General features: G+C 42.1%; 1 protein-coding gene across 2 annotated transcripts in view; it reads right to left on the bottom strand.

Annotated features, from left to right (window-relative positions):
- MLYCD (malonyl-CoA decarboxylase) overlaps nucleotides 1-26498 on the bottom strand; it is a 59685-nt gene that overhangs the window by 7453 nt on the left and 25734 nt on the right. Inside the window, exons 3-5 of one of the 2 annotated variants that reach the window (XM_056525818.1) lie at nucleotides 25557-25713; nucleotides 21373-21522; nucleotides 832-1236 (exon numbers count right to left, since the gene is read on the bottom strand). In XM_056525818.1, the coding sequence (XP_056381793.1) occupies nucleotides 832-1236; nucleotides 21373-21522; nucleotides 25557-25713 (712 nt within the window). Of the gene's footprint in view, nucleotides 1-17; nucleotides 1237-21372; nucleotides 21523-25556; nucleotides 25714-26498 lie in introns of those variants that run through there. The other variant, XM_056525817.1, reaches the window with a different exon arrangement.

Here is a 26498-nt window from a genome sequence, read left to right as displayed (position 1 = left end):
ACTCGTCCATGGTCGTTATCGGGTTAAGCTAAATTTTCCAAGAGCCAGATAGGCATGTAAGCAACCTCTGCAGCCAATCACAAAGATCACTGGGGACCACCAGTGGTCTGCATTGGACTTAAGAGGCATGTCAATTTTAACTTTTATTTATCTTTTATTTTAAAGTATTTTCAGCAGCTACATTTGCTAGAGAAGCTGTCCGCATGTTTAAAAAATGTAAGTTACATTATCACAGTTACAAGAACACAAATTCAACCATGTTGGTGTCAATTTATAGGATTTCTGCAGGGTTAGAAAAACATGGCTGCATTTGTCCAGAAACAGTGTCACCCTGTGCAACGGTTTGGTCTGGTATTACAACTCAATCTTTCAAGTGGAGTAAAGCTCCAATACCAGATACAACTGCGGACATACGTTGCACTGTTTGCAGATAAAAGTAGCTAATCCTATACAACTCTCTCAAGGATTTCAATAATTTATATAAAGTACATTGAAAAAAAGTCAACAGACAATATGAAGAGCAAAAAAAAAACTGTGCAAGTGAAATCAAATCATTATTAGTCTCTGGTTGGTCAGAGGGGGTCAAGGCAAAGTGTTAAATATTCTCATCATTTGGCAAGACATATAACCATAGTCCCTGATCATCTATGCAGCACAACGTAGATGCAGTACAGAGGTTAGGAGCCAGGACACATCAGCTCATTACAATTTACTGTTCTTTCTGAACTGAGAAACCAAGTTGAGAACTTGCTCGGAGGCCTCGATATGCTTCACCCGGAGGTATCTAGCACTATTGACTGATGTCTCCTCCAGGAAGTAGCGATAATTTACCATCATGCCACAGGAGGCTGCAGCTCCTCTTGGACTTGTATCGGCCATCCAGTTCAGTCGCCACATGACAGCCCCATTTTGTAAATGGAAGTTTGCTACAGGGTTTAAGGCACAACCGCGATGCTTCTCTCCGTACAAGTACCAAGCACAAAGCCTCATCAACGGGGCCTCAAGAACTTTTACAAGTCTTTCAGATTTCATCCATTCGTTGCTGGTGAAGAGACGCTTCAGGGTCTCAACAGCTGGTGCACCTGTAATGTCCGATATCTCTTTACACTCTGATTCCAAAAAGAGCTCAGTCCTTCCCAGTTCTTTTGTTTGCGAGTTAAAAGCACCGAGTAGCCATTTGGTAAATCCAGGGATAGGGGACAAACTGGAGAACTCTGAGAGCTCAGAAAACTCTCCCTGCACAACATAAAACAAAGTAAAAATTACATGATGTCTGTATGCAGAGGTAACACCAATGTGCAAATATCCTGATCTACTATGTCTTAGAAAACTACAGAAATGTCCAAGAAAAAACTTCTATTGACTATTCACTAACAGAGTATTTAAAAAAACTTTTTCGAAATAAAACAATTCATTAAAGCAAAAACAAAAAAAAGATTCAAAAAGCATATCATAAATATTTATTGTATTTTTTAGAAATAGTTGTCTGTTACAAAACCAGGCATCATATGCCCTATTTGAGAATTCTACTTTAATAAAGGGGCCACCTGTTTAGATCCCCTAAAAAGAGTCTTCCAGTCCATCCAGCACATTCAAGCACTAAATGGACACTCCATTGATTTTAATGTGAATGGTGTAATGCTTTGTATCTCCTGTGGTGGCACTGCAGTAGAACTGAATATCAGCTAAAAAATGTTGGGAATTATTGGGATTATTGACTGTGTGATCAGTTTATCACTGAATGACCTTTAAAGGGACCAGCTTAAATGGACTGTCCAAAGTGGAGAACTTCACTGAACATTAATGTCAGTTTTGCTCTAAACTACATACATGGTAACAGATCATTAGATGGGCTGTCAGCAACAACAGTGAGAATTGGGGAAATGTCCCAGATTAACATGTCAAACAAATAACAAAGAAGATGAGATAACACAACTGCTCTTGAAGTAATACTAAGACTGTGCATACATTTAGCATTTTTGTTGTTTACAAAATAATGTAGGGTCCTGATCCATTTCTAAGAGACATTCCGTGCATGTGCCCAGCCTTCAATCAATGACCTAACTTGTTTTCATTACATCCCTAATATCTGTTCATTAGACCCATCATTCATCACACTCAGGGCACAGATTAATAGGTGTGGCACAATGCACTTAACTGTTTATTTCTGTCTTACAGTTGCCTTGGATACCATTTACCTTTTAAAGATTTCCACCCAGTTCACAAAAAAGTATTCAATTAAATAAACTTTTGCAAAACAGTTGCCGACCTTTGCAATCTGGAAATTAGACATTTTCAACCGGTGGAATTATCACTACTAGGAATTTATTTAGAAAAGTTCAGTCAAACCAGCAATGCTGAACTCCGCACAAAAAAAATCAGAGAATATAAACCTGGGCTTGAAAAATCCTGGGGGTCAGGTCACCACGGTAACTAACAATTTTATGATGGCACCCAGGATTCTGTCAGTCCTTTTCAATGAGTGTCTACCCTTATCTTCTTCCTCCTACGTTCCTGCGCTAAACCGCTATTCTGCCTGTGGTTGGCGCTCTGGTGTTCCAGAAGCAGAGGACATCAGGTGACCACAAAGGCCAATCAAGGATCTCGTTGGCAACGCCCCTTCCTTTGGGAGTACAGATCCTCAAAGTGACACTGATGCGCCAACTGAAGACATCAGCTGCTGTACACAGGAGAGCCGACTAAAGACATCCGAACACCATGGGAAGATGAGAAGAAAATAAAGACTGACACATGGAGCACATGGAGATGAGGCACTAATGACAGTGATATAGGAGGAGATCATATGACATCACATAGCCTTCCATTGCTTAGTGACCTCACGATGTGTGATATACGGCATACTGGCTCCTAAATATATATATATTTTTTGCTGTCTACAACAAAAGATATGTCAGAGGTGAGAGGTGTTCGTATGTGGTCAGTTTTCTTATGTACAGAACAGCAGATTACAGCTGCACTGTCTGTGATGGACACCTGAGCTCCACTCTGCGGTGATGCTCTTCCACATAAAAAAAAGCAGATTAATCTCCTTCAATAAGAAAAAAAATAATGGCAAACTGGGGCACTACCTGGTGACAGCTGTTTTGTGTGTCAGCACGCACTTCCTCTAGCAAAATTTTGCTGGCTAGAAAAAGTGCATGCTGATGTATGAAACAGCTGTTGCCAGGTGATACCCGTTTATTTGTCTGCAGCTCCTCACTGCATGTCTTTATCTGCAGATATTAATTAAAGCTCAAGAAGTCTTCCACGTATGTACATGTATATTATGTGCACATTTGTTTAATCAAGGGGTGTATGCAATCAGTTTTAAATGTCTGCACGGGCATCCTTAGGTCGCTCATACAGTTGAGCACTGTGGTAGGTGTGTGAGCCATGCTTTTATCTGTTAGCGCATCCTAATGTGATTACAATAAAAAGAGGTGTTTCGGGGAAGTTAAAAAAAAAACAAAAATGCCCCAAAGCAACCACAATACATGTTCTGTGTCCCCTGTAGTTATCCATGTGATTTTTCAAGCTCCTGTGGCCCCTGTTGTGCCCTGAATATTATTTTTCCTTGCTTGCAGCCCAGACTACAACACCTATCAGTCAGTGAGGGTATGTGTAATGGCGGCCAGCCAATGGCTTTTACTACCTGTGTGCATGCTGTGTTGTTGTAAACACAGTGAGCAGCACACACTGTACATATCTTTTCTTTCAAACTATCCATCCCCCAGCAATAAATCATGCTATGAGCTGAATGGCAGCAGTCAGTGATTAGATCTACAGCAGGCAAAGAGCAGCATTATGTGCAGAGTTGTGATTGAGAATCTTCACAGGAGACGCTGGGCTGTTTCTCTCCTGGCAAGATCCTCACACAGGGACAGAAAATATGTGGTGTTTGTCTTCCAGGAGGGTGGGGCTAGTCTCAGTGAGGGCTTTGCACAAAGGCAAGGTGGATCTGATAATGACGTCTTTCTCTCACTTTCTGCATGTAAGTGACACCTGAAAGAGGGAAACTGCTCTATATAGCTAAGGAATGATATTTAGACAGACAAATAGTTTGGTGAGAGAAAAAGGATGGGTTATGGGTTTAATTCCCCCAGAGTACTCCTTTAAAAGTGCCACTCATTTACTAGGACTTTAGCTTATATCTACCACTATATGGGGAGGGGTTTTTGGTCTGTTTTTTTATTTTTATGTAACAATATGGCAATATGTGCTCATGGTGTGGTGGAAACTTTTTTTTTTATAACCCAGCCCACCTCCCACAAATCATTGTTTCAGGAGGTTTTATCAGTACTGAAGTGTTATAAAAAGGAGCGGCTGATATTAGTCACATATAATGTAATCTCCCTGGTGGTAAGTCGTAGTGCCACATGGGGGATGGGAGTAGTAGTGCAGGTCCAGCTGGGTGTAGTAGTACACCTAGCAAAGTCTATGATATCATGGTAGCCTTGTGGGTCTTGGTGAAACCTGAATATTCTCCTGTGGTCTCTGCAACTTTTGTATTAGGCGCTTTGCACAAAAAAGGTAGTTAAAACAAGGTTTACATCTCCTATTTAGTAATTTAATAGCTCCACTGTATGCCGATTTAGAACCCTTAGGCTGTTATCAAACGCAACGGTATTGTGCCATGCTATTAAACAGCATGCAATGTACTGAGAATCACTGAAATTTTGTGATGCAGTTATGTTAAGTTAAGTTCTCACAAGTAAAACAAGTAAAAAAAACAAACAAACAACATGTTATAAATTTAAAAATCACAGCCAAAAGCCACACCACAAAACCTTGGCCAGTCATTGTAAATCACATAAACATTTGCCACACAATACGCTACGAACTTGTAAAGCTGGCCTCATAATAAAGTTGCTCCAAGTTAAAAAAAAAACTGCTGTTTTTGCTCCCCAGAAAGAAGCACCCATCTTGTCTTAGGTGGTGCAACTGAATTGTGGTGCAATACCACGCACAAGCCATTCACAACAGTGGTGCTGTTTCTAGTTGTCCCATTTTACTAATCCTATACAACCCCTATAATGCTCCATTCCCCCTCCCCTGCACCCTCCATGCTATTGTTTCTGCTATAGAAGTATAGAACCCATTACCGAACTATTATTAGTTTGTCTTGAACTTGAAGGAACACAAATCTGTTTTAAAGCTACAAAACAAATACAGACAGTACCCCAAGAAAACAATAAACTTTAAATGAAAGTCTAAAAATACAGGAGAAAATTGTGGAGATGAAATAGGCGGCTTTAAATAACAGCATTTACATTTTATACTTTGGTTTTACAGCTTGTTCTTAGAATTCATGAATATCTACACTTTATTTGAAGCCATTGCTTTATGGGAGGGGGTGTTATCGCTTCCATTATGGGATGGAATCTACACGCCGGGTACATTTTGACACTGCCTGTATCTACACAAGGGGGTACCAGTGACACAGCAGGGTAAAGCAGACTTTTATAGGAAGTTTAATAGTGAACCTTTTAGGAGATTTATGCTGCCCTATCTATCTGACAGCAGGACATGGTAAAGGGAGAGAAGTAACAAGCATAGTAAATCCAGACAGGACTCTTAGGAGAGACAGAGACCTGCTTAAAAGGTGTACTCCACTGGGCAGTGTTCCGGCTGCATTCGAACAATTAGTTCTGAATGCTGTGTGTGCGCTGCGGGGGTTGCCCACGCCTCCTCTTGCCGTCAGTTCATGCCCCCCCAAAGCAAGTCTATGGGAGGGGGCGTGACTCCAGTAGACTTGCATTGAGGGGGGGGGTGGCCTTACATCACGAGAGGGTGTGGCCAACCCCCACAGCAGAATTTCTGAACTATATGTTCAGAATGCTGGCCAGTAGAGTACTCCTTTAACCTGCCATTATCCTGTGTGAGTGGAGTAAGCAGGACTCTCTGTCCCACCTAGAAGTCCTGTCTGGATTTACTCTGAAATTCTGCTCCCAATCACAAACATGTATCACAGATTATTTTTAACACGCAGGAAAACAGCACCATTCTAGTCTATAGGAGGTGTCTGGTATGGCAGCTCCGACCTAGTCACTGGCACTAGTCTTTGTAGTAATGCCGTCAAACTGGAAGGGACATATAGGTCAGTTCATCTTGAATTTATCTAGCACAACTACAACAACATTGGTATAAGCTGAGCTGCAGGAGGCAAAGAAACGAGCATTCAACATCAGTGAGGAATTCGTCATTCAGGGTCTGAGGAAAGCTAGGTGATTGCCATTAAAGGGGTACTCCTGTGGAAAACTTTTTTTTAATTTTTAAATTACTTCTATTAAAAAATCTTAATCCTTCCAGTACTTTTTAGGGGCCGTATACTACAGAGGAAATGCTTATCTTTTTAGATTTCTCTGATGTCATGACCACAGTGCTCTCTGCTGACCTCTGCTGTCCATTTTAGGAACTGTCCAGAGCAGCATATGTTTGCTATGGGAATTTTCTCCTGCTCTGGACAGCAGAGGTCAGCAGAGAGCACTGTGGTCATGATATCAGAGAAATCTAAAAAGTAAAGCATTTCCTCTGTAGTATATAGCCCCTAAAAAGTACTGGAAGGATTTTTTAATAGAAGTAATTTACAAATCTGTTTAACTTTCTGGCACCAGTTGATTTAAAAAAAAAAAAAAAGTTTTCCACAGGAGTAACCCTTTAAACTCCAAAAATACATTACAGCAACAAGGCTGATCAATGACATTTATATACAGAAATATATGAAGCAGTTATGACAGTTCCCAACTCAAACATGCTTATTATTTAGATCTGACAACTCCAGTTCTATAGTCCTGTAATCTCCTCTTCTCCTACAGCTGAATCTAAGGGAAAATGCTGGCGCTGCTCAATAGAGAAGGTTTTACATTGCAGTAAAGTGTGAAGAGAGTTCATCCATGTTTCAAAAGAAACTAGCTTTCTTGTCTTGCTCTGCCCGCCTTAGGTTCAGCTGTGTCTGTTGCCCTGGTACTCCGCTCGAACAGAAAAGTGTGCCAACTCATTTATAAAGCCGGGCTGCTGAGCAGGTGCTGCCATTAAACGGAACGGCGAGAGCCTCGTTCTACATTACAGGACACATAAATGTTTGCATTAAACCACATGAGATGTAAATGTTTACTTGATGGTGGCGCTGAGAGGCACATCTGTGGTTGGTCCATTCTGTAGGCGATTCCACTCAATCTAAGTGAGAACACAAGTGCCCTTTAAGTTTAAGCCGGAAAAAATATAAGAATTAACATTCTGCGAAAATACAGCCACAAGATATACTGTATAGCTGAAAGTAAACAAAACAGAATCTAGAGCTCAGGAGGAGAATATCTGAATGATTATCCCTGATCAAAGGGGTAAGCTATATTCCTACACATAGCATCAATCCTGATGATTTTCTGCTGCGACGGTCACACTGCAGAATATCCACAGTAGAAAATTCTGTAGCGAAATTTGAGATTCAGGACCCACCAAAAAAATGAACATGTAAATTCTTTTAGAGGAAATCCGACTGGACTGCATTGCAGTCTATGGAGATGGCACATGTCCGTGCAGCCCTACCGGTGACGGATTTCAGCGGAGCCTGCTGCAAACAGAATCTCTCTCTGTCCAGGTGAAAATTCAGTGTGGATGGGCCCTTAGAGTAGCAGAAAAGTAAATTCAATTTTACATGTGCAGAAAGAAAAAGAAAAAAAAGAAATTGGAGTTGAAGTCGACCTGTGGTTCTCTACTCAATACAATATATCCGCAATATATCAATTTTGATGTTGCATATTTATTAAATCAAATTCCACAGTGAGCAGCAGATTAGGTTGACTACATTATGGTCTACTGCGGATTATCTTCTGCAAAGAACCCCAATGTACCTTCACTTGTGCATATTTAGCTGCAGATTTTCCGCAGTGGATTTTGCTACCCATTGAAGTCAATGGGTATCAAAATCAGCTGCAGAAAATCTGCAGCAAAATATCCCCGTGTGAACGTACCCTTCAGGCCCATCCATTCTGTTGAATCTTCACCTAGAAATATTCCAGGCAGAGATTCTGTCTGCAACAGGCATTGCCAAAATCCATCGGTAGTAGTACCACACAGACATGGTAGTCTCCATAGTCTGCAAAGCAATCCAAGCAGAATTTTACCAAAAGAATGAACGTGTTTATTCTTTTGGCAGTCCTGAATCTTGAATTTCTGCTAAGGAATTTTCTGCCACAGAAACTCAGCAGTGTGAATGGTGCAGTAGAATCCCACTGAAAACAATGGGACTCTGCTGCAAGACTAAATCCACGGCTGAATTTTTCAGGTGAATTTAGCAGTGTGGATGGTCCCTAAGGCTACATTCACACCGCAAGCAGATTTGCTGCAGACCCATTGTCAATGGGTAGCAACATATTCTGCTGTGGATTGCGTTCATCTAGACTTAGGGGAATTTACAAAGATCAACTTTGCACATGCTAGTCTTAATAAATCTGGCTAAGCTATAGCTAGCAGAATTTTTCTTACAGGGTTTTTCCAAACTCAAAGTCATCCCTATTTGCAGGATAGAGAATAACGATCTAATCATGGAGGGTTTGACTACTACCTCCCCCTACCCCTCACCCTCTCCCTCCCCCAGCGTTAAACAGAGGGACAGGAGATCAGTAGAATTCTAAACGCAGTTCTGGATGAGGTGACTGAAGTGAAGGATTCAAACAAGTGATAAAATTTGCAACATTACACCCTACTATATGTATTATGTATATATGAACTGTAAAATGCAGCCAAGTAGATCATCTCAATAGGAAACCATTGTAGATGTTTGTCCCTTTTGCTTTGATAAGCTTCCCCATCACATTTTCAGCATAAAGACATTCGCACTCCCTGAAAACCAGTGCAGCTGGAGATAATGAAGAGGATGCATTCAGCTGCTCCTAAAGCCAACTACTGTGTTACATGTTTGATATATGTCTCAGTTCTACAGTTCATCCTTGGCAGGCGTTTGTAGAGGGAAAGACACGCTAGGGTAAGCGCGGTTCTATGGCCAACAAAACACAACTGTTGACGAGGCTTCCGGTGGATACTAGAAATATATAGCCAGATGTCGAAAAACCAAGCACCATTAAAAGCAGTTCCTACCGAGGCCTGATCACAGGCGGCTTCTCTAAACCTCCTTCCCACAAATATGTCATGTCTTGTATTGTATTAGCTGAGTAGGCAAAACCAAAGCACAAGGCCGGATTTCAAAGGAAACTATAATGAATGGTGTGCTATGAACTGGATATCAAACAGAGAAGACGCTCTCTTACACAAAGTGAATTAATGTACCCCCTACAGTAATATAGATATTAAACACAAAGACACAAGGAAAAAAGACAAATCAGATCCAAACAGGAAGTTGCAGTAAGAAAAATGTAAAAAGAATTTGCACAAAGGATATATGATACACAAGTTGGGTCCATTAGGAAGATGTTAAATACCATCATTTATATGGTCACAACCACTCTGATGGCCAAGTTTAAAAGAACACTTAAAGGGGTACCCTGCCCCTAGACACCTTATCCCCTATCCAAAAGGAGAGGGGATAAGATGTCTGATTGCAGGAGTCCCATCGCAGCGGACACCCACGATCTCCCTGCTGCACCCGACGTTCATTTAGAGCGTCGGGTGTGGCGCTAGAGGCTTGTGACATGACGGCCACGCCCCCCTCAATGCAAGTCTATTGGAGGGGGCGTGACCGTGACGTCACAAGCCTCTGCCCCACATCACCAGTCATCCAGCATGGAGTGAAGTTCGCTGGGGTGCCGCAGCATAGATCGCAGGGGTCCCCAGTTATAATACTGTCTATTATGCTTCTATTACCTCTGTGTGCCGTTTTGTCCTGTTTTCATGCATGAGACCCACAACCCAGAAGTGCTGTAGTGTGAGTTTTTTGAATTTTTTTTTTTATTATAGTCTCTAACCTTTCCCAGCATTCCATGTGCCAGAGACAATATGCCATAAGTTACAAGTAGAGATGAGCGAACTTACAGTAAATTTGATTCGTCACGAACTTCTCAGCCCGGCGGTCACTGACTTTTCCTGCATAAATTAGTTCAGCCTTCAGGTGCTCCGGTGGGCTGGAAAAGGTGGATACATTCCTAGGAAATACTCTCTCCTAGGACTGTATCCACCTTTTCCAGTCCACCGGAGCACCGGAAAGCTGAACTAATTTATGCAGGAAAAGTCAGTGACCGCCGGGCTGAGAAGTTCGTGACGAATCAAATTTACTGTAAGTTTCGCTCATCTCTAGTTACAAGGTCCCCAGGGGTGTGCGGCTATGCTGCAGTGGGCGAGAGGATAGCAGGGTAAAAAAAGGGATAAAATGGCGTATGGAGGTAATAGAAGCACAGGATTAGAACTTGGCATCATGGGCTGAAGAAAAAAAAAAACTTTGCATGCCCCCTTAATGACTCAAACGTGTCCAGATATCTCACTTTTGGATGTACTAGTCTACCATTATTACCGACAGTCCACCATACTTTGCACATGCCCCTTGTGGACAAGTGAAAAAAACACATTGGGAGGTTTAGGTTAGTGTCCAAGATTGTTAATCTCTGGGAGATAATTTCTTGAAATGTTGGTGAAGTGAAGGGTTTTCAGGGCAGCAGTTTCCTTTCCATACAGGGGTGGGCTGAGCCGGATCACCCCAGGTTTACAGACCTGGATTTTCCGGAACCACCACTCAGCCCTCCCCGTAGGACAGTGGTAGTGCGATGTATGCTAAATCACGGGTCTACATTCCTTCCTAGGTGCCAGGCCTGCCGAGATCTTCAGAAATTCTTAAAGGGGCATTCCGGGCAAATACATTTTATCCCCTATACAAAGGATAGGGGATAAGATGTCTGATCGTGGGGGGCCAGCTGCTGAGACCGTGATCTCCCTGCAGCACCCGCATTCTATGCGGGTGCTGAATCTCCAGTTTCGGAAACCTCCGGGTTTCCGGGACTGGGGACGTGATGTCACGCCACGTCCCCTCCATTCATGTCTATGGGAGGGGGAAGGACAGCCATCACGCCCCCTCCCATAGACATGAATGGAGGGGGTGTGGTGTGACGTCACATCCCAAGTCCCTGGGTTTCCGAAACTGGAGACGCAGCTCCCGCATAGAATGCGGGTGCTGCAGGGAGATCGCGGGGGGTCCCAGCGGCTGGCCCCCAGCGATCAGACATCTAATCTCCTACCCTTTGGATAGGAGATTAAATGTTTTTGCCCGGAATACCCCTTTAACTAAACACTGACTTAGAATGAAGACAAGCGATCACAATTCAGTCACCTTTACTGTAAGCCCAGGAGGATCCATTCCACATCCCAATTTGAATAATTGCTCACGCTCACATAACCGTGAAACAACACGTTTTCAACAGTCTCCGCCATGAAATATCAATAAAAAAAAAAAAAGGATTAAAATAAAAAAAATAAAAAACAGCCGATACATTTATCTCACCTGGAAACTCATTAACTTCAAAAGGGTTGTGTGGATCCTGTCACATCTGCTAATGTTACACAGCTGCTCGCAAAAGATAGAAGAGTCCCTTTAAATACTGCTGAACAATGTCTGCGATATGCTATGGTGCGAGCGTCCTCGTGACACCCCTCCATCCTTCCTGCTAAAAAGCTTTCAGCGAGCCACAGCCATGCACAAAAGCCTTTTGCAGATACGAGGCAGTTACTAAGCAAGACAGAAAGGCACATCACAGACACTAAATAACTTATCGAGCCCACAAAGAAATGACAGAAGAAGCCAGCCTTTGATGTTCTAGTGGTACTGACAACTGCAAATGTCAGCGCTAGATTACTTTTTACCAATGGAAAATACCAGAGAAAATGTAATAACCCTTTCAATGACAAATCATATACTCCCACAGAGCAAAGTTACGGTAGTCTAGCATTAATAGGGCTCCTTGATAGCAGACTTTCTAGACCAGTGGTCTTCAACCTGCGGACCTCCAGATGTTGCAAAACTACAACTCCCAGCATGCCCGGACAGCCGTTGGCTGTCCGGGCATGCTGGGAGTTGTAGTTTTGCAACATCTGGAGGTCCGCAGGTTGGAGACCACTGTTCTAGACCATCAGACGTGTGTTTTAGTGTGTGTTTTCATTCATAGCACTGTTTGTTTCTTATTAGATCAGCTTATTCTGGATGTAGGGAATAAATGTACCTGCTAGGGGTATTTCAGCACCATGGACAGCTGCAAATGTATATAGAACTACATAGTGTTGACTCCTCACCACTATTCAACAAAGATACACTCCCACTAAGACAATGATTTATTATACTCTTAAAGGGGTACTCTGCCCCCAGACATCTTGTCCCCTAAAATGGTAGGGGGATAAGATGTCTAATCACAGGGGTCCCGCTGTCGGGAACCCCGCAATCTCCGTGCAGCACCTGGCATTCTAAACAGTATGTTTAAAACACTGGGTTCCCGCAGCGGGAGATGTCAGATAAATATATCCACCCCAGTTGGTAGAACGGTAGGGCTCCCAGACAGAGCCCAAAGGTAGATATAACCCCTATTAGGTAGAGCTCCCCCAGTAGGTACACAGGCCTGAGATGGATATGACCCCATCAGATAGGGGGTATAATTGTTTAATGGGTGCCCTAAGTAAGAGATTTCCAAACTTTTCATGGTGACCCCTTTTTTTTTTTTTAGACATGCATAGTTTGGCGACACATTAGTTGCTATCCCGCCAATTGCACGTATCACGTTGACAATGTACAATATTATATCAGTATCAGCATTAGAAACAAGGCTGCTACCCTCCCTGTGCCATTTCATCAGCCCCTGTGCCGTTTCATCCCTTTTATTGCCCCCTGTGCCACACCTCCCCCCCCCAAATGCTCTCCTGTGCCATATCATTCCCTGTGACATTTTATTACCCCCTCTGATCCCCTTGTGCCATTTTATCCCCCCTTGATGATTCCTTTGCTCTTATATTTCAGCCTCTGATGCCCCCTGTGCCATTATATCCCCCCCCCCGATGCCCCGTGCCATAGTATTCACCAAACCCCCTCCCCTTCCCTCAAGACTGATTGCCACGTCATATTTAAATTCTTCAGGCATTTAGCCCTCCTTGTCCGAAGCCTGAAGAATTCACCTGCCCGGTGCCCTGAACTGCATGTCCTGGGCATTGGGCGTTAGGATTTTTACACCCTTGCAACTATAGTGCAATATGCTGGGTGTTGTAGTTTTGGTTTGGGTCAGCTGCAGAGCCACAGGTTGTATTAGGGCATGCTGGGAGTTGTAGTTAGTAACTAACCAAATCCCAGAATGCCCTGACATAGCATATGTGCAGCTGACCCAAAACTAGTACTAAATAGAACATTTATTTATGAGAAAGGCTTAATTGCATCTTAAATATACGGTTTCAGGCCAAAATCTTTATTTCGATTAAATGAAATGTGATCTCTGGTACATATTGTCACCTTGAGAATTAATAGATCTCCCCCTGAGTGTGTCCTCTCAGGGGAAGGAGACATGTCCCTCCCTTGTGGTGGTGGGAGGTGATTGGTGTGTCTGCTCATGTAAAAGTATGAACATAGCTTTGTTGTTAGGAGTCTGAGGAGTCATTTTTGGAGCAATGTTTGGGCCATTTCGTCTTTTGAGAGTACTAGTAAATGGTACTGGGTGTGTAGAAAGAGGTTGTCCAGTTATACCTTAAAATTCCAAACAAATGAGGGTAGACCCCATATAAGAACACATGGAGTAAGATGGAATTATTTCTACTGTCAATTCCATTTCCACAAATGCTTCATGACGGTATCATGATTGGAGGATGCACCCTTATCGCTGTAGGGACATAAAACAGAGGTTTAGAAAGGCCCCTCCCCCACACCACATTAGTGCTTTCCAAATTACTACAGGGAGAGAACAATAAGCCCGAGGTCTTCAAGGTCAGTCCATGGGATTGTTTAATCCATGCTGTGGATCTGCAGTTATGTAAGTGTGCCACTGATCCCTGCAGTAGCTTGGCACTGGATGCAGCATACTATCTGCAGGCCTCCCAAGCATTTGTAAGCCACAATCCATGCTCCACCACATAATTTCCGGTATGTGAAGTCACTGTCAACTGTCTTCCAGTCCAGAACGGTACGTCCCTCATGGGGCTCCAGATGTCAGCCAGTCCACCAGAATAATGAGGACAGTTGTCTGCAGTTGTCCCCTCCCGCTATCCAATACAGCCCGCCATTAGGGCTGACAATTTCCAGGCCAGAAGACTCCTGCCCAAAGGATTACTGTCCCTCAATAGCCCAAGATGGAGGAAGGAGACCACCGGAAGTGCCAATGGACCATCAGCACGTTCTGTGTGCTCTCTCTGATCTATCCCAGTAGGGACAGGAAACAATGGAGCGATGTTGGGGAGGGGACTTTTTAAAGCTTTCTGTTTCCTGTCCCTACATTGATAAGGGAGCATACTCTTATCATCGCACCATCATAAAGGGGGATGTCTGAGGGGGGGGATTGTACTAGATACTATTGAAAGCATGATCCTGTTATTTTCTTCTCTTTTTCATCCAATTTTCACAATAAAAGCCATTCATAAAGCAACTCGATTTTGAAACCCTAGTATCCTGTGCTGAGAAGATAAGCATTGAGAGGAATGAAAGAGATTCTCCGAGGCTGGGTGAAAATCTCTTATCAACAATTACATTCATATTTGGTGGAAGGGAATGGGATCATTCATCCGATAATACAGACCGAAGGACAAAACTGTGTATGAGAGGAAAGTGAAATCCTCTTACATGAAAGGCTATAAAAAGTTTCTGAAAATGATATTTCTGGCTCATATAGTTTCTTGACAAGCTCTGTCCTCACTTCTTAATTCCCCCCCTCCCCCACCCCTCTTCTCCAACTTTAATTTAACTGACTGTGAAAAACAAAAGAAGAATATGATCAGCACGTGTTGAGTACACAATACGTTCCATGTGATGGAAGTTTAAATAAGAAAAAATAAAAAAAATGATATATATATATATATATATATATATAAATTTGACTTTTTTTTTTTTTTTTAAAGGACAGAGGACCCCCTTCCCTTTCTAGGTTTCCCCTCCTGCCTCTCTCCCCACTCCCCTGTACGTTTTAATCGTTCTCCCTTCTGTCTCTGTCTTTGTTTTGTTGGTCTCCCGGTTGTCCGTTATACATATTATTACAGTTGCTCAAAGATGTGCTCTTTGTTTTAAATGACGTCATTGATCAATCGGAGGCGTCTCATTTGGGACCTTGACCCGCTTGGATCTCTGGTCACGACTCTGGCTGTTCCTACGCTGTTGGGACTTTGTTCTCTACCAAATGGACTCATTTTTTTTTGTGACTATATATATCCTATTTGTTCAAAACTTTAATAAAAACCTTTGAGAAAAAAAATAATGATAATAAATAAATAATAAAAAATAAATCAGATCTCTGTTCACTCCACATTTGAGCTTTATGGCGGTATACATCTTGAGGCTTTTTGAAAGTATGCCACATTGTAATGGCATAGTCAGCACTTTCATGTGTCACCTAAAGGCTCCCATGTTTCTTCATTTAAAAAGAAAAAAAAAAAAACACACACACACACACACTATGGATTTTAAAATTTATTTTTTCAAGCAGTTTTCTTGGTTTCCTCCGATAAAACTATGTACACAGTGTACGATGTACACTACCTGGCCAAAAGTATTGGGAGCTGTTAGGACATCCAGGACTAAATCCATAGGCAGTCATTGTGATTGCGTCTGTCTGTGCAGGTATAACAGCTTCCACTCTTCTGGGAAGATTTCCTAGGAGGTCTTGGAGTGTGTTTTGCCCCTTCATCTAGAAGTAATCGTCAGGTACCGATGCTGGCTTAGGGTATCTGGCTCACAATTTCTGTTCTCATTCATCCCACAAGTGTTAGAAAAAGGGTTGAGGTCATGGCTGTGCGCAGCCGGTGAAGTCCCCATCAAACCAACCAACCATAGCTTTATAGACCTTGCTTTGGGCACAGTCATGCTGGCAGCATACAATTGCGCTAAATGTTTTGGCATGCTGAAGCTTTTGGATTTCCTTTTACTGAATATAAGGGGCCTAAACCAACTTTAGCAAAAACAATACTAAAAGGGTCACGCTTTGACCATCTGTGAGATGAATGGGGACTTACTGATAGGTTTGATATATGCCAGAGTAGGGAAACCAGAGGGAACAGCCATTATAAACGACAGGTAACATATGGATGTGTGAATTATAAGGAAAAAAGTACTGCTGCGAGATGTGCCTGCTAGTAAACAAGCCCGAAAAGAGCATTTAAACTCCAGAACTTCCATCTTTTCGTCAAACATATTACACTGTACAGACAATCCAGGCAGCAATGTGGGGGCAGTCTATCTTTATGACATTACAGCTGTGTTTCCCAACCAGTGTGCCTCCAGCTGTTGCGAAACTACAACTCCCAGCATGCCCAGACAGCCAAAGGCTGTCTGGGCATGCTGGGAGTTGTAGTTTCGCAACAGCTGGAGGCACCCTGGTTGGGAAACACTGCATTATAGCCACTGTTAGACTGCATTCACATCTCGTTTTTTGCAATACGTGTCCCGTATCCAGTTTCTGTACAAAAAACGTATGCCTCCAAACCGGACCGAAACGTATGCAACCGTATATGCCTGCTCACGTTTTTAAACCGTATACGGTTTGAAAACAGATGTCCGTTTGCATAGGTTTTTATACGTTTTCCTTGAAAAAAAAAATGGATACAGTTTTATGTTTGTCAACATTTTAAATAAAGTTCTTTTTTGAATTTCCTAAAAAAAATAAAAAAAAATTAAAAAACAGTATTGTGCAAACCGGATGTAACGGTACGCACAGACGATTCAATACGGTTACCATAGAACTCTATTTTAAAATAACCGTATACAGGTTGGATACGGTTTTTCAACCAGACTTCAAACCATAGTAGACTACGGTTTTGGGTATTGTGTGCGGAAAAAAACGCATACAACCGTAAATGAAGCAAAACGTACGTAACCGGATGCTACAGTTGTCAATGTAATGTCTATGCATGCGGTTTGGAATACGGTTCAATAAATTTTTTTTTTTGCTGAAACCGGATAGGGCATGTGAGGTGAATGCAGCCTTAGGCTGGGTTCACACCACGTTTTCTTAAATACGGTTCCCGTATATGGCTGGGAGGAGGCACTCAGCCGTATTCGGGAACCGTATTTAATGTATGTCTATGAGCCGCAGCCTCCGGTCGGCTTCGTTTTTGGCCGTATGCGGTTTCCCGACCGTAGGCAAAAACGCGGTCGACCACGTTTTTGCCCGCGGTCGGGAAACCGCATACGGACAAAAACGAAGCTGCGTTCACTCCGGTCGGCTCCTAGACATACATTAAATACGGTTTCCGAATACGGCTGAGTGCGGGCGCCGCGATTAAGCCCCGCCCCCCTCCTCCCAGCCGTATACGGGAACCGTATTTAACAAAACGTGGTGTGAACCAAGCCTTAGTTATCTGGAAGACAGCCAGTATGGCCTCCAGCAGCAACAGGGTTGTCACTGAGTTTTCAACCTGAATGGCAAGCCAGCCCCTACTGTTTGCCTTGTCCTCTAGGTGGAACTCATGCTGGCAGTAAGGGGCCTAAACAATTATACCTGGAAGACAATAATATGGTTTCCAGTGGCAACAGGGCTGTCAATTATGTATGATGAAAGAGACTACAGGTTAGCAAAGCACACACTAATATAGATGTGGTGACCCTATAGTCTAGGTGCCTATTGTTCCATATAAAAAATTATTTTTACAGATGCAATATATTTGCATTGATCAAAATCTACATTAAGCCTAGGATATGAAATGAGTGAGAAAACAGTTCTCAGCTGGCAGAATGTGATGCCCTAGTGGTATATTACTGTAATATCCTGTGAGCTGCTAATGCTCTGCATTCCATCAGGGTGACATTAGGCAATGCAAATACAAGCCTCCCGCAAAAAACAAAAAAAACACCTTCATTTTGTTAACAGCAAAACTGGAAAATGCGTTTGAGAGAAACAAATAAAAGCACTTTGTTTGCTGAATATCGGCGAGGAGATTATGCATGCATTTACCGAGTGCGGTAATTGGTCAACATAGCAATGGAAAGAATTACCATTAGTCTCTACGAATTCTGGGAGCTGTGTTCAGTGTCGTGTGTGTACTTTAGCCGAGTGTACGCATTGTGTCCTGTGCGTGTATGTGTATATATATATACACATATACATACACACAAGAGAGTGGATATAAAGACACAGGTATGGGCTCCGGATCTATGCAGAAGGTTAAGGCAATGAGCGCTCCGTAATTATGCTGCACAATTATGAGAATTGCTAAAATAAACTAAGGCTAGTGAAAGCGCCTTAGAGCCTGTGCAGAGGCAATTTTAGCAAATAGGTGATGTATAACAAACATACTGCGCTTTTTACCCTCTGGTCAACACCACAACGTGATTATTGAGAGCTGCACACCATATCTCCAAAATCTAGGAGGTTATATATAAAAGGGAAAGGGGGATTGTCAATACAAATAAAACAGGGATTATTGTCAGAAAGAATCTCGGAATTCGAAATATTAAAGTCTCCTATTGTAATGATATGAATGTCTCACAATGCTAAACTTCTTTCTATACAGTTCTAGTTCACATACACACATGGCTGGCATATGGTTGTACTGCCTTTAAAATGGGTAATCCCAAATTTGAAAAACCCAGATTTCTTCCCAGAACAGCACCACACCTGACCTCAGGTTGGGTGTGGTACTGCAGCTCAGTTCCATTGGAGAATTCTGGCATTGATTCCTGTCAGGTATCATACTAGCTGTCATGGACGGCAGTTAGCTCTATTCAATGGTTCTTTTCAGCAGCCACTGCAAGAGATACTGCACATTGGGAGTAGGCAACAAGTCCCATATTTCAGCATTATTAACCCCTTAAGGACGGAGCCATTTTTTACCTCTATGAACAGGCTCTTTGCTTAAAAAAAATTTGACATGTGTCTCTTTAAATGGTAATAACTTTAGAACGCTTTTTCTGAGCAGAGTGATTCTAAGCTAGTTTTTTAGTGACATATTGTACTTTATATAAGTGGTGCATTTTTGTTGAAACATGCAGCATTTTTTGGGAACATTTCTGCCTTTTTTTATAATTGTTTTTAACCCTTTAAGGACCCGGGGTTTTTCCGTTTTTGCATTTTTGTTTTTTCCTCCTTACCTTTAAAAGATCATAACCCTTTCAATTTTGCACCTAAAAATCCATATGATGGCTTCATTTTTGCGCCACCAATTCTACTTTGTAATGACGTCAGTCATTTTACCCCAAAATCTACGGCGAGACGGGGGGAAAAAAAAAAATCACTGTGAGACAAATTGTATAAAAAAACGCCATTTTGTAACTTTTGGGGGCTTCTGTTTCGGTAAAAAATTTATTGATAGGACTTATTGATTTTATTCATTTTTTCATGATCTAAAAAGTGACCAAAAATACACTATTTTGGACTTTGGAATTTTTTTGCGCATACACCATTGACCGTGCGGTTTAACTAACTATATATTTCCATAAAAGTCAGACATTTCCGCACGCGGCAATACCACATATGTTTTTCTTTTTTTTATGGGAAAAGGGCCCCCTGAGCTAACCGGCAATTATTTACTTTCACTTTAGACACTGCGTTCAACTTTGAACGCCGCGTTTAAATGGTTACTAGCGCGCGGCACTAATCGCGGTGCCGCGCGCTATTAACCCTTTAGACGCGGCTATTAGCCACGGGTAGCTGGGCCCAACTCGCTATGACACGGGGCCATGCTGTGGCCCACGTTATAGAACAGGAGCGGACTCATGACGTACCGGTACGTCATGGGTCCTTAAGGGGTTAAGGTGTTCACTATGCGGTAAAAGTGATGTTATACTTATTCTGTGGGTCAGTACGATTATAGCGATACCCATTTTATATAGCTTTTTATGTTCTTTCCTTTTCTGAGAAAAATAATATTTTTCCCTTTTTTGTGTTATATTCAGACAGCCGTAACTTTTTTTATTTTTCCTCAGACACTATTGAGTGAGGGCTTATTTTTTGGGGGACAAGCTGTACTTTTTATTGGAATTATTTTTGCGATACATGCTACCTTTACATGGCTTTGTAGTACACGTCATTGCGGACATGGAAATTCCTAGTATGTATACAATTTGTGTTTTTTTATGATAATACAGGGTTTTTATTGGGAAAGGGGCATTTATTTAATTTTATATATATATTTTTACACTTTATACTTTTATTGAAGAACCTGTTTTTTTTCACTTTTTACAGGGTATACTATGCTGCAATACATTTGTACTGCAGCACTGTATGACCCGATGAGCTGCACATCATATCGCGGTGCCGCCGTTGGTGAACAGGGGGAGCACCCTCCCCCCTGTCAACACCATAGATGCCGTGATCAGGATTGATCACAGCATCTATGGGGTTAATGCTGCCAGGACTGGTGCAATTGCGGCCCCGGCAGTTGCGGCAGGACCCCGGCTGTCAATCACAGTCCCGCCGCCGATCTCCTGAGCAGCGCGCAGCAGAGAAAGAGATTGTCAGGACATATGCATACGTCCTATAGCGGGAAGGGGTTAAATAGCTCGCACAAAAAAATTACCGTATATACTCGAGTATAGGCCGACCCGAATATAAGCCGAGGCCCCTAATTTTACCCCCAAAAAACCCAGGAAAGTTATTGACTCGACTATAAGCCTAGGGTGGGAAATACATCATCCAGACCCCTGTCATCATCGCCCCCTGTCAATCCCTTCATCAGGGGTCTTCAACCTGCGGACCTCCAGATGTTGCAAAACTACAACTCCCAGCATGCCCGGACAGCCATCGGCTGTCCGGGCATGCTGGGAGTTGTAGTTTTGAAACCTCTGGAGGTCCGCAGGTTGAAGACCACTGCGGTCTTTGTCGTCATCATCCCCCCCCACCCCCCCTTCATCATCACCACCTGTCAATCCCTTCATCAGTGGTCTTCAACCTGCAGACCTCAAGAGGTTTCAAAACTACAACACCCAGCACGCCCGGACAGCCGATGGCTGTCCGGGCATGCTGGGAGTTGTAGTTTTGCAACATCTGGAGGTCCGCAGGTTGAAGACCACTGATGAAGGGATTGATAGGCGGAGAGTTCACTCGAGTATAAGCCGAGGGGGCATTTTCTGCACGAAAAAATCGTGCTGAAAAACTCGGCTTATACTCGAGTATATACGGTATGTTCCGCAATTCAGTGTAAACAGATTGATTTGGCAAACTTTCCATTTCTACTATTTAGACTAAAATCTAAGTACAGGAAAACCAGTGATAATGCAGTAATGCCATTCTGTGCCCCTTCTACTATGTTCACAGCTTTACTAACCTGCAATTCCTTTACTACTTTCTTGATGAGATAGTTGCCCAGCTCTACACCTTGAAGGCCTTGTTGTGTCAAACTAATGGAGTAGAAAATGGCTGACTTGATCTTATTTCCATCTTCAATCTCAGAAGGGGGAATCTCTTTCACAATTGCCTAAGCAGCAAAGAAGAGAGCAAAGACATAAGAATGGAGATATTGCAGCTGTGACATTCCTTTCCCCAGCTCATAGTATGGTCAGAAGTCAATAGGTGGCAGCAAAAAGCAATGAAAAAAGCTCCACCCAGGATTTAAAGAATAAGCTCTCAATCCTAAAGAATGATCGATATTCAGCATGGAAAAAAGGTACTGACTAGTTCTTTCTTTTCCATGTAATTTAGGAAGGTTCATAATGGCTGTGGACAGAACGGCTCTTTAATAAAAGTTATGTCAAATATTCCTATGTATATTAATCCCTTAAGGACAAAGCCCATTTTGATGTTAAATTAAAAGGTGTACTCCGGTGAAAAACATTTTTTCAACTGGTGCCAGAAAGTTAAACAGATTTGTAAATTACTTCTATTAAAAAATCTTAATCCTTCCAGTACTTATTAGCTGCTGAATACTATAGAGGAAATTATTTTCTTTTTGGACCACAGAGCTCTCTGCTGACATCACAAGCACAGTGCTCTCTGCTGACATCTCTGTCCATTTTAACAACTGTCCAGAGCAGCATATGTTTGCTATGGGGATTTTCTCCTACTCTGGACAGTTCCTAAAATGGACAGAAATATCAGCAGAGAGCACTGTGGTCATGATGTCAGCAGAGAGCACAGTGTTCCAAAAGAAAATAATTTCCTCTGTACTATTCAGAAGCTAATAAGTACTGGAAGGATTAAGATTTTTAATAGAAGTAATTTACAAAACTGTTTAACTTTCTGGCATCAGTTGATATAAAAAAAAAAAAAAAAAAAATTCCACCGGAGTACCCCTTTGAAAGGACAGAGCCAATTAAATTTTTGCGTTCTCGTTTTTTTTCCTCCTCGCCATCTAAAAATTCATAACTCTTTTATATTTCCATTCACAGACCCATATGAGGGCTTGTTTTTTGCATGACCAGTTGTACTTTGTAATGACATCACTCATTTGACCCTAAAATGTATGGTAAACCCAAAAAATTATTTTTGGTGTAAAGAAATTTAAACGAAAATCCTAATTTTGCTAATTTGGGAGGGGTTTTGTTTTCACGCTGTACACTTTACAGTACAAATTACATGTTTTCTTTATTCGCTGGGTCAATAGGATTAAAATGATACCCATGGTTACATACATTTCTATTATTGTACTGCTTTAAAAAAATCTATTTTAAATTTTTTTTTACAAAAATCAGTACGTTTAAAATTGCCCTATTTTGACCACCTCACTTTATTTTTCCGTATTCAGGGATGTGTGAGGGCTAATTTTTTGCGCCATTATCTGTAGTTTGTTTTAGTACCACGCTTGCATATATGTGACTTTTTGATCGCTTTTTATAAAGTTTTGCAGTTTGATGTGACAAAAAAGCAGAAATTTGGGACTTTTTTTTCTATACGTTTACGTTGTTCGCATTATATTTTTATAGTTCGGACATTTACGCATACGACGATACAAAATATGTTTATTATAATGCTTTTTTTAAATTAATATAAGGAAAAGGAGTGATTTAAAACTATTGGGGGAGGAGCTTTTTCACATTTTTTTAAACTTTGCTTAACATTTATTTTACACTTTTTTAGTCCCCATAGGGGACTTTTTATAGCAATCATTAGATTGGTAATATTGTTCAGTGCTATGCATAGGGCAGTATTTTCAGCGATCTTATGCTCTGGTCTGCTGGAAGGCAGATCAGTGCAGAAGACCCCGGGAGACGGATGGAGGCAGACAAGGGGACCTCCGACCACCATCTTGGCTGATCTGATCCCGGCGACAATTCCGCCGGTCGATCAGATCAGCCATTTTAAGTGCTGCACTGCGCAGATGCCGTTATCTGTATGGATCACGGCATCTGAGGGGTTAATGGCAGACCTGAGCGCGATCGCTGATGTCCGCCATTGCCGGCAGGTCTGAAGCTCCTGTGCTCACGTCAACGCTGCGCTGTAAATGTACGGCGCTGTGCGTGAAGTAAGGCTATGCAGCACCGTACATTTACGGCACATGTCCCTAAGGGGTTAAAGTCACAGTTGTGATGCAAATGAGCTCATTATCCATTATTTGTGGCGACTGTTATACATTTAGTTCCACAAAATGCTTCATTATTTGGGCCATTTATCCCTAGTCAATAACTGCCCAAGCATATGCACATTTAATGGATTCCGCTCGCTCAGGAGGAATGTATACTCTTGCTTTGACTTTTTTTTTTTTTTGCAATTAAGGACATTGCAGGAACGAGTCGCTACCGCAACGTTTTCCTCCTCTGATCTCTCCCTCTGTGAAGGTTTGTGACCTCTATTATAATAAAATACTTGTACTCGGCAGTAATTCCCTGGGTCCTGTTGTCACAGCAGGGACCACACAGTAGGCTCACACCTGACTCAATCCAACTTCCAGGGGTGAAGTCAATGGCTTGGCGAATTAGCGGCACTTTCCTTTCATCATTTTCAAAGGCTTCTTATTAAATCAGATATTTGAGTGGCGTTTGCAATCCGCAGGCTTCCCGCTGGTGTAATTGCAGAATGTGCCGCTGTTTTATTTGAGAAGATTAAACCTCTTCGTTACCACTGGATACTAACAGCAAATCTGAAGTCCTAACGATAAATAAGTCTGCCTATTTACTGTGTACAATATACCCATAATATTCCTGCCTACTTCACAAACCGTGAAACGCTTAGGCTGCTATAGCAGACATGGCGAACGGACAAGAGTGGTGCTATTTCTAGAAGACCAACAGAAGTTTTATTTTATTTTAACCCCTGATGACCCAGCGAGTTTTTATTTTTGCTGTAATTTTAATTGGCCTACTTTGTTGTATTATATAATGTTTTAAAGAGCCAGAAAAAAATATATCTAAGGCAAAATTGAAAAAAATATTGAATTGTGCAATAATTTTTTCAGGGTTCACAATACAGTAAATCTGACATGCTAACTTTTATTCTATGGGCCAGTACGAATTTTTTTTTTTTTTTTTACAGGATTTTATTTGAACCATAGCAAAAGGGAGGTGATTTGAACTTTTAATAGAAGGGAGGATATTTTAATATATTAAAAAAAAAAATTAACACCTTTTTTGCCCCAGTGTGTGTCTGGTATTTGCTCAGCTCCACTGAATGGGACTGAACCGCAGTACTGCACACAACCTGTGAACAGGAGTGGTGCTGCTTTTGCAACAAAAAAAACAAGCAGTGTTTTTGTAGTACTGAACAACCCCGTTGACCACTATACCAAATTTGTATAGTTTCTGTAAAGTTAAAAAAAAAAAAAAGACAAAAATGTGTTTTTCGTTGTTTTTTTTTTTTGTTAAATTGCCATTTCTGATACTTTTCTTTCTATTAAACCACTTGGGGGCTAATTTCTTGAGCCATAAACTGTAGTTATTATGAGTACCATTTTGACTGAATTGGCTTATTATATTTTTGTGATATATGATGTGACCAAAAATAAAAAAAAATTGGGAAATTTCCATACACTTTTTTTAGTTTACATTTTAATTAAAAAAGTGAAAAGGTGGTGAATTGTATTTTTATTTTGGGGGATGACAATGCATTATTACTGTGGCTGCAGAAAGCAGCCTGGCGCCATGGTGGCGGGAGGCTCAGAGCAAGGAGCTCTAAAGAAGGGGGGGGGGGGCTGAATAAGCAGGATGCAATATCAGGAAAAGAAGGCCTGTTTGCTAAATGAATGCTAAAACGTAATACCTGAAGTGCCCTACAAGTCTAACTACATGAGTGGGGATGGAAATGTCCCACTGAAAAACTATGTGCGGCCCTGAAAAGTGAAGCCTATTTAATGTTGGCCTCCATCCACTGCCAAGTTGTACAGGCCTGCTTAAGAGCAACCCAACTACAATACATGCACAATTATTTAAATATTTAACTACACCCTTCCCACTAGGAAATTAAGTGACCATGACATCCAACATGACATTGTACAGAAACATTACAACATTATTTTTTAATTGTTAAACCCAAACTTACTTACAAAGTTTTCCAAAGATCGAGCAACATACAGAAGCTCACCTGAATATTACCCAAAATGTTCTGCATCAGTGCAACATGTAACACAATAAGTGGCTCCCCAGGCATTGCATTATGAGTGAAGGTAAAGCATCTCCTGTATGGGCCAACTCTGCGCTTCATGTCTGTCCAGTTCCTGACGGGATGTACGGCCTCGTACCTGCACAGAAAGCCATGTTCTGTAGAATCACTTCAAATGTTGTTCCATTAGTAATACATCTACATTCCTTTTTCTGTCTAACAATTCAGGGAATCAGTCAGATGGGCGTGAACTTAAAGGGGTACTCCACTGCTCAGCGTTTGGAACAAACTGTTCTGAACACTGGAGCCAGCGCCGGGAGCTCATGCTGTCATAGCCCCCGCCCCCTCAATGCAAGTCTATGGGAGGGGGTGTGACAGCCATCACGCCCACTCTAATAGACTCCCATTATTAAAATTAAGTTTCCACCCATCTAAAAGATTCCCTGAATTAAAACAAAATATAAACCCACATATTCCGGGAACGGTAGGGTGCATCAAGAATCTGTTAAAAGGTGTGTGGTAAGGATTGACAGATTATCGGACTGTCCGATATTATCGGCCAATATTCATGATTTTGAAAGTTATCGGCATTTAACCTGCCGATAATGCGCTCAGCGCTGCTCCGCACGGCAAAACAAGGCACGCGCACTAGGCGCACGAATGGCGGGACTTCAGTCCCGGCCCTGAAGCAGTGGCAGATGCAGGGGGGGGGGGGGGTCAATGGGGCAATTGCCCCCCCTGAGATTGTTGCCCCTCCCTGACAGCATGGTGGAGCGGGAGCTGTCCCACTCCACCACTCCCTCACCTTTCTCACACGCTGTCCATTCTTGCAGTGGGAGTCAGAGCCGCGGGGACATCACATCATCGCGCCGGCGCCCGGAGATCACGTCCCCGCAGCTCTCACTCACACTGCAAGAACAGAGC

The sequence above is a fragment of the Hyla sarda genome, chromosome 6 (assembly GCF_029499605.1).
Source record: "Hyla sarda isolate aHylSar1 chromosome 6, aHylSar1.hap1, whole genome shotgun sequence".
Classification (NCBI taxonomy): Eukaryota; Metazoa; Chordata; class Amphibia; order Anura; family Hylidae; genus Hyla; species Hyla sarda.
The sequence above is the reverse complement of the archived record's forward strand: the minus strand, read 5'-3'. Positions and strand labels throughout refer to the sequence as shown.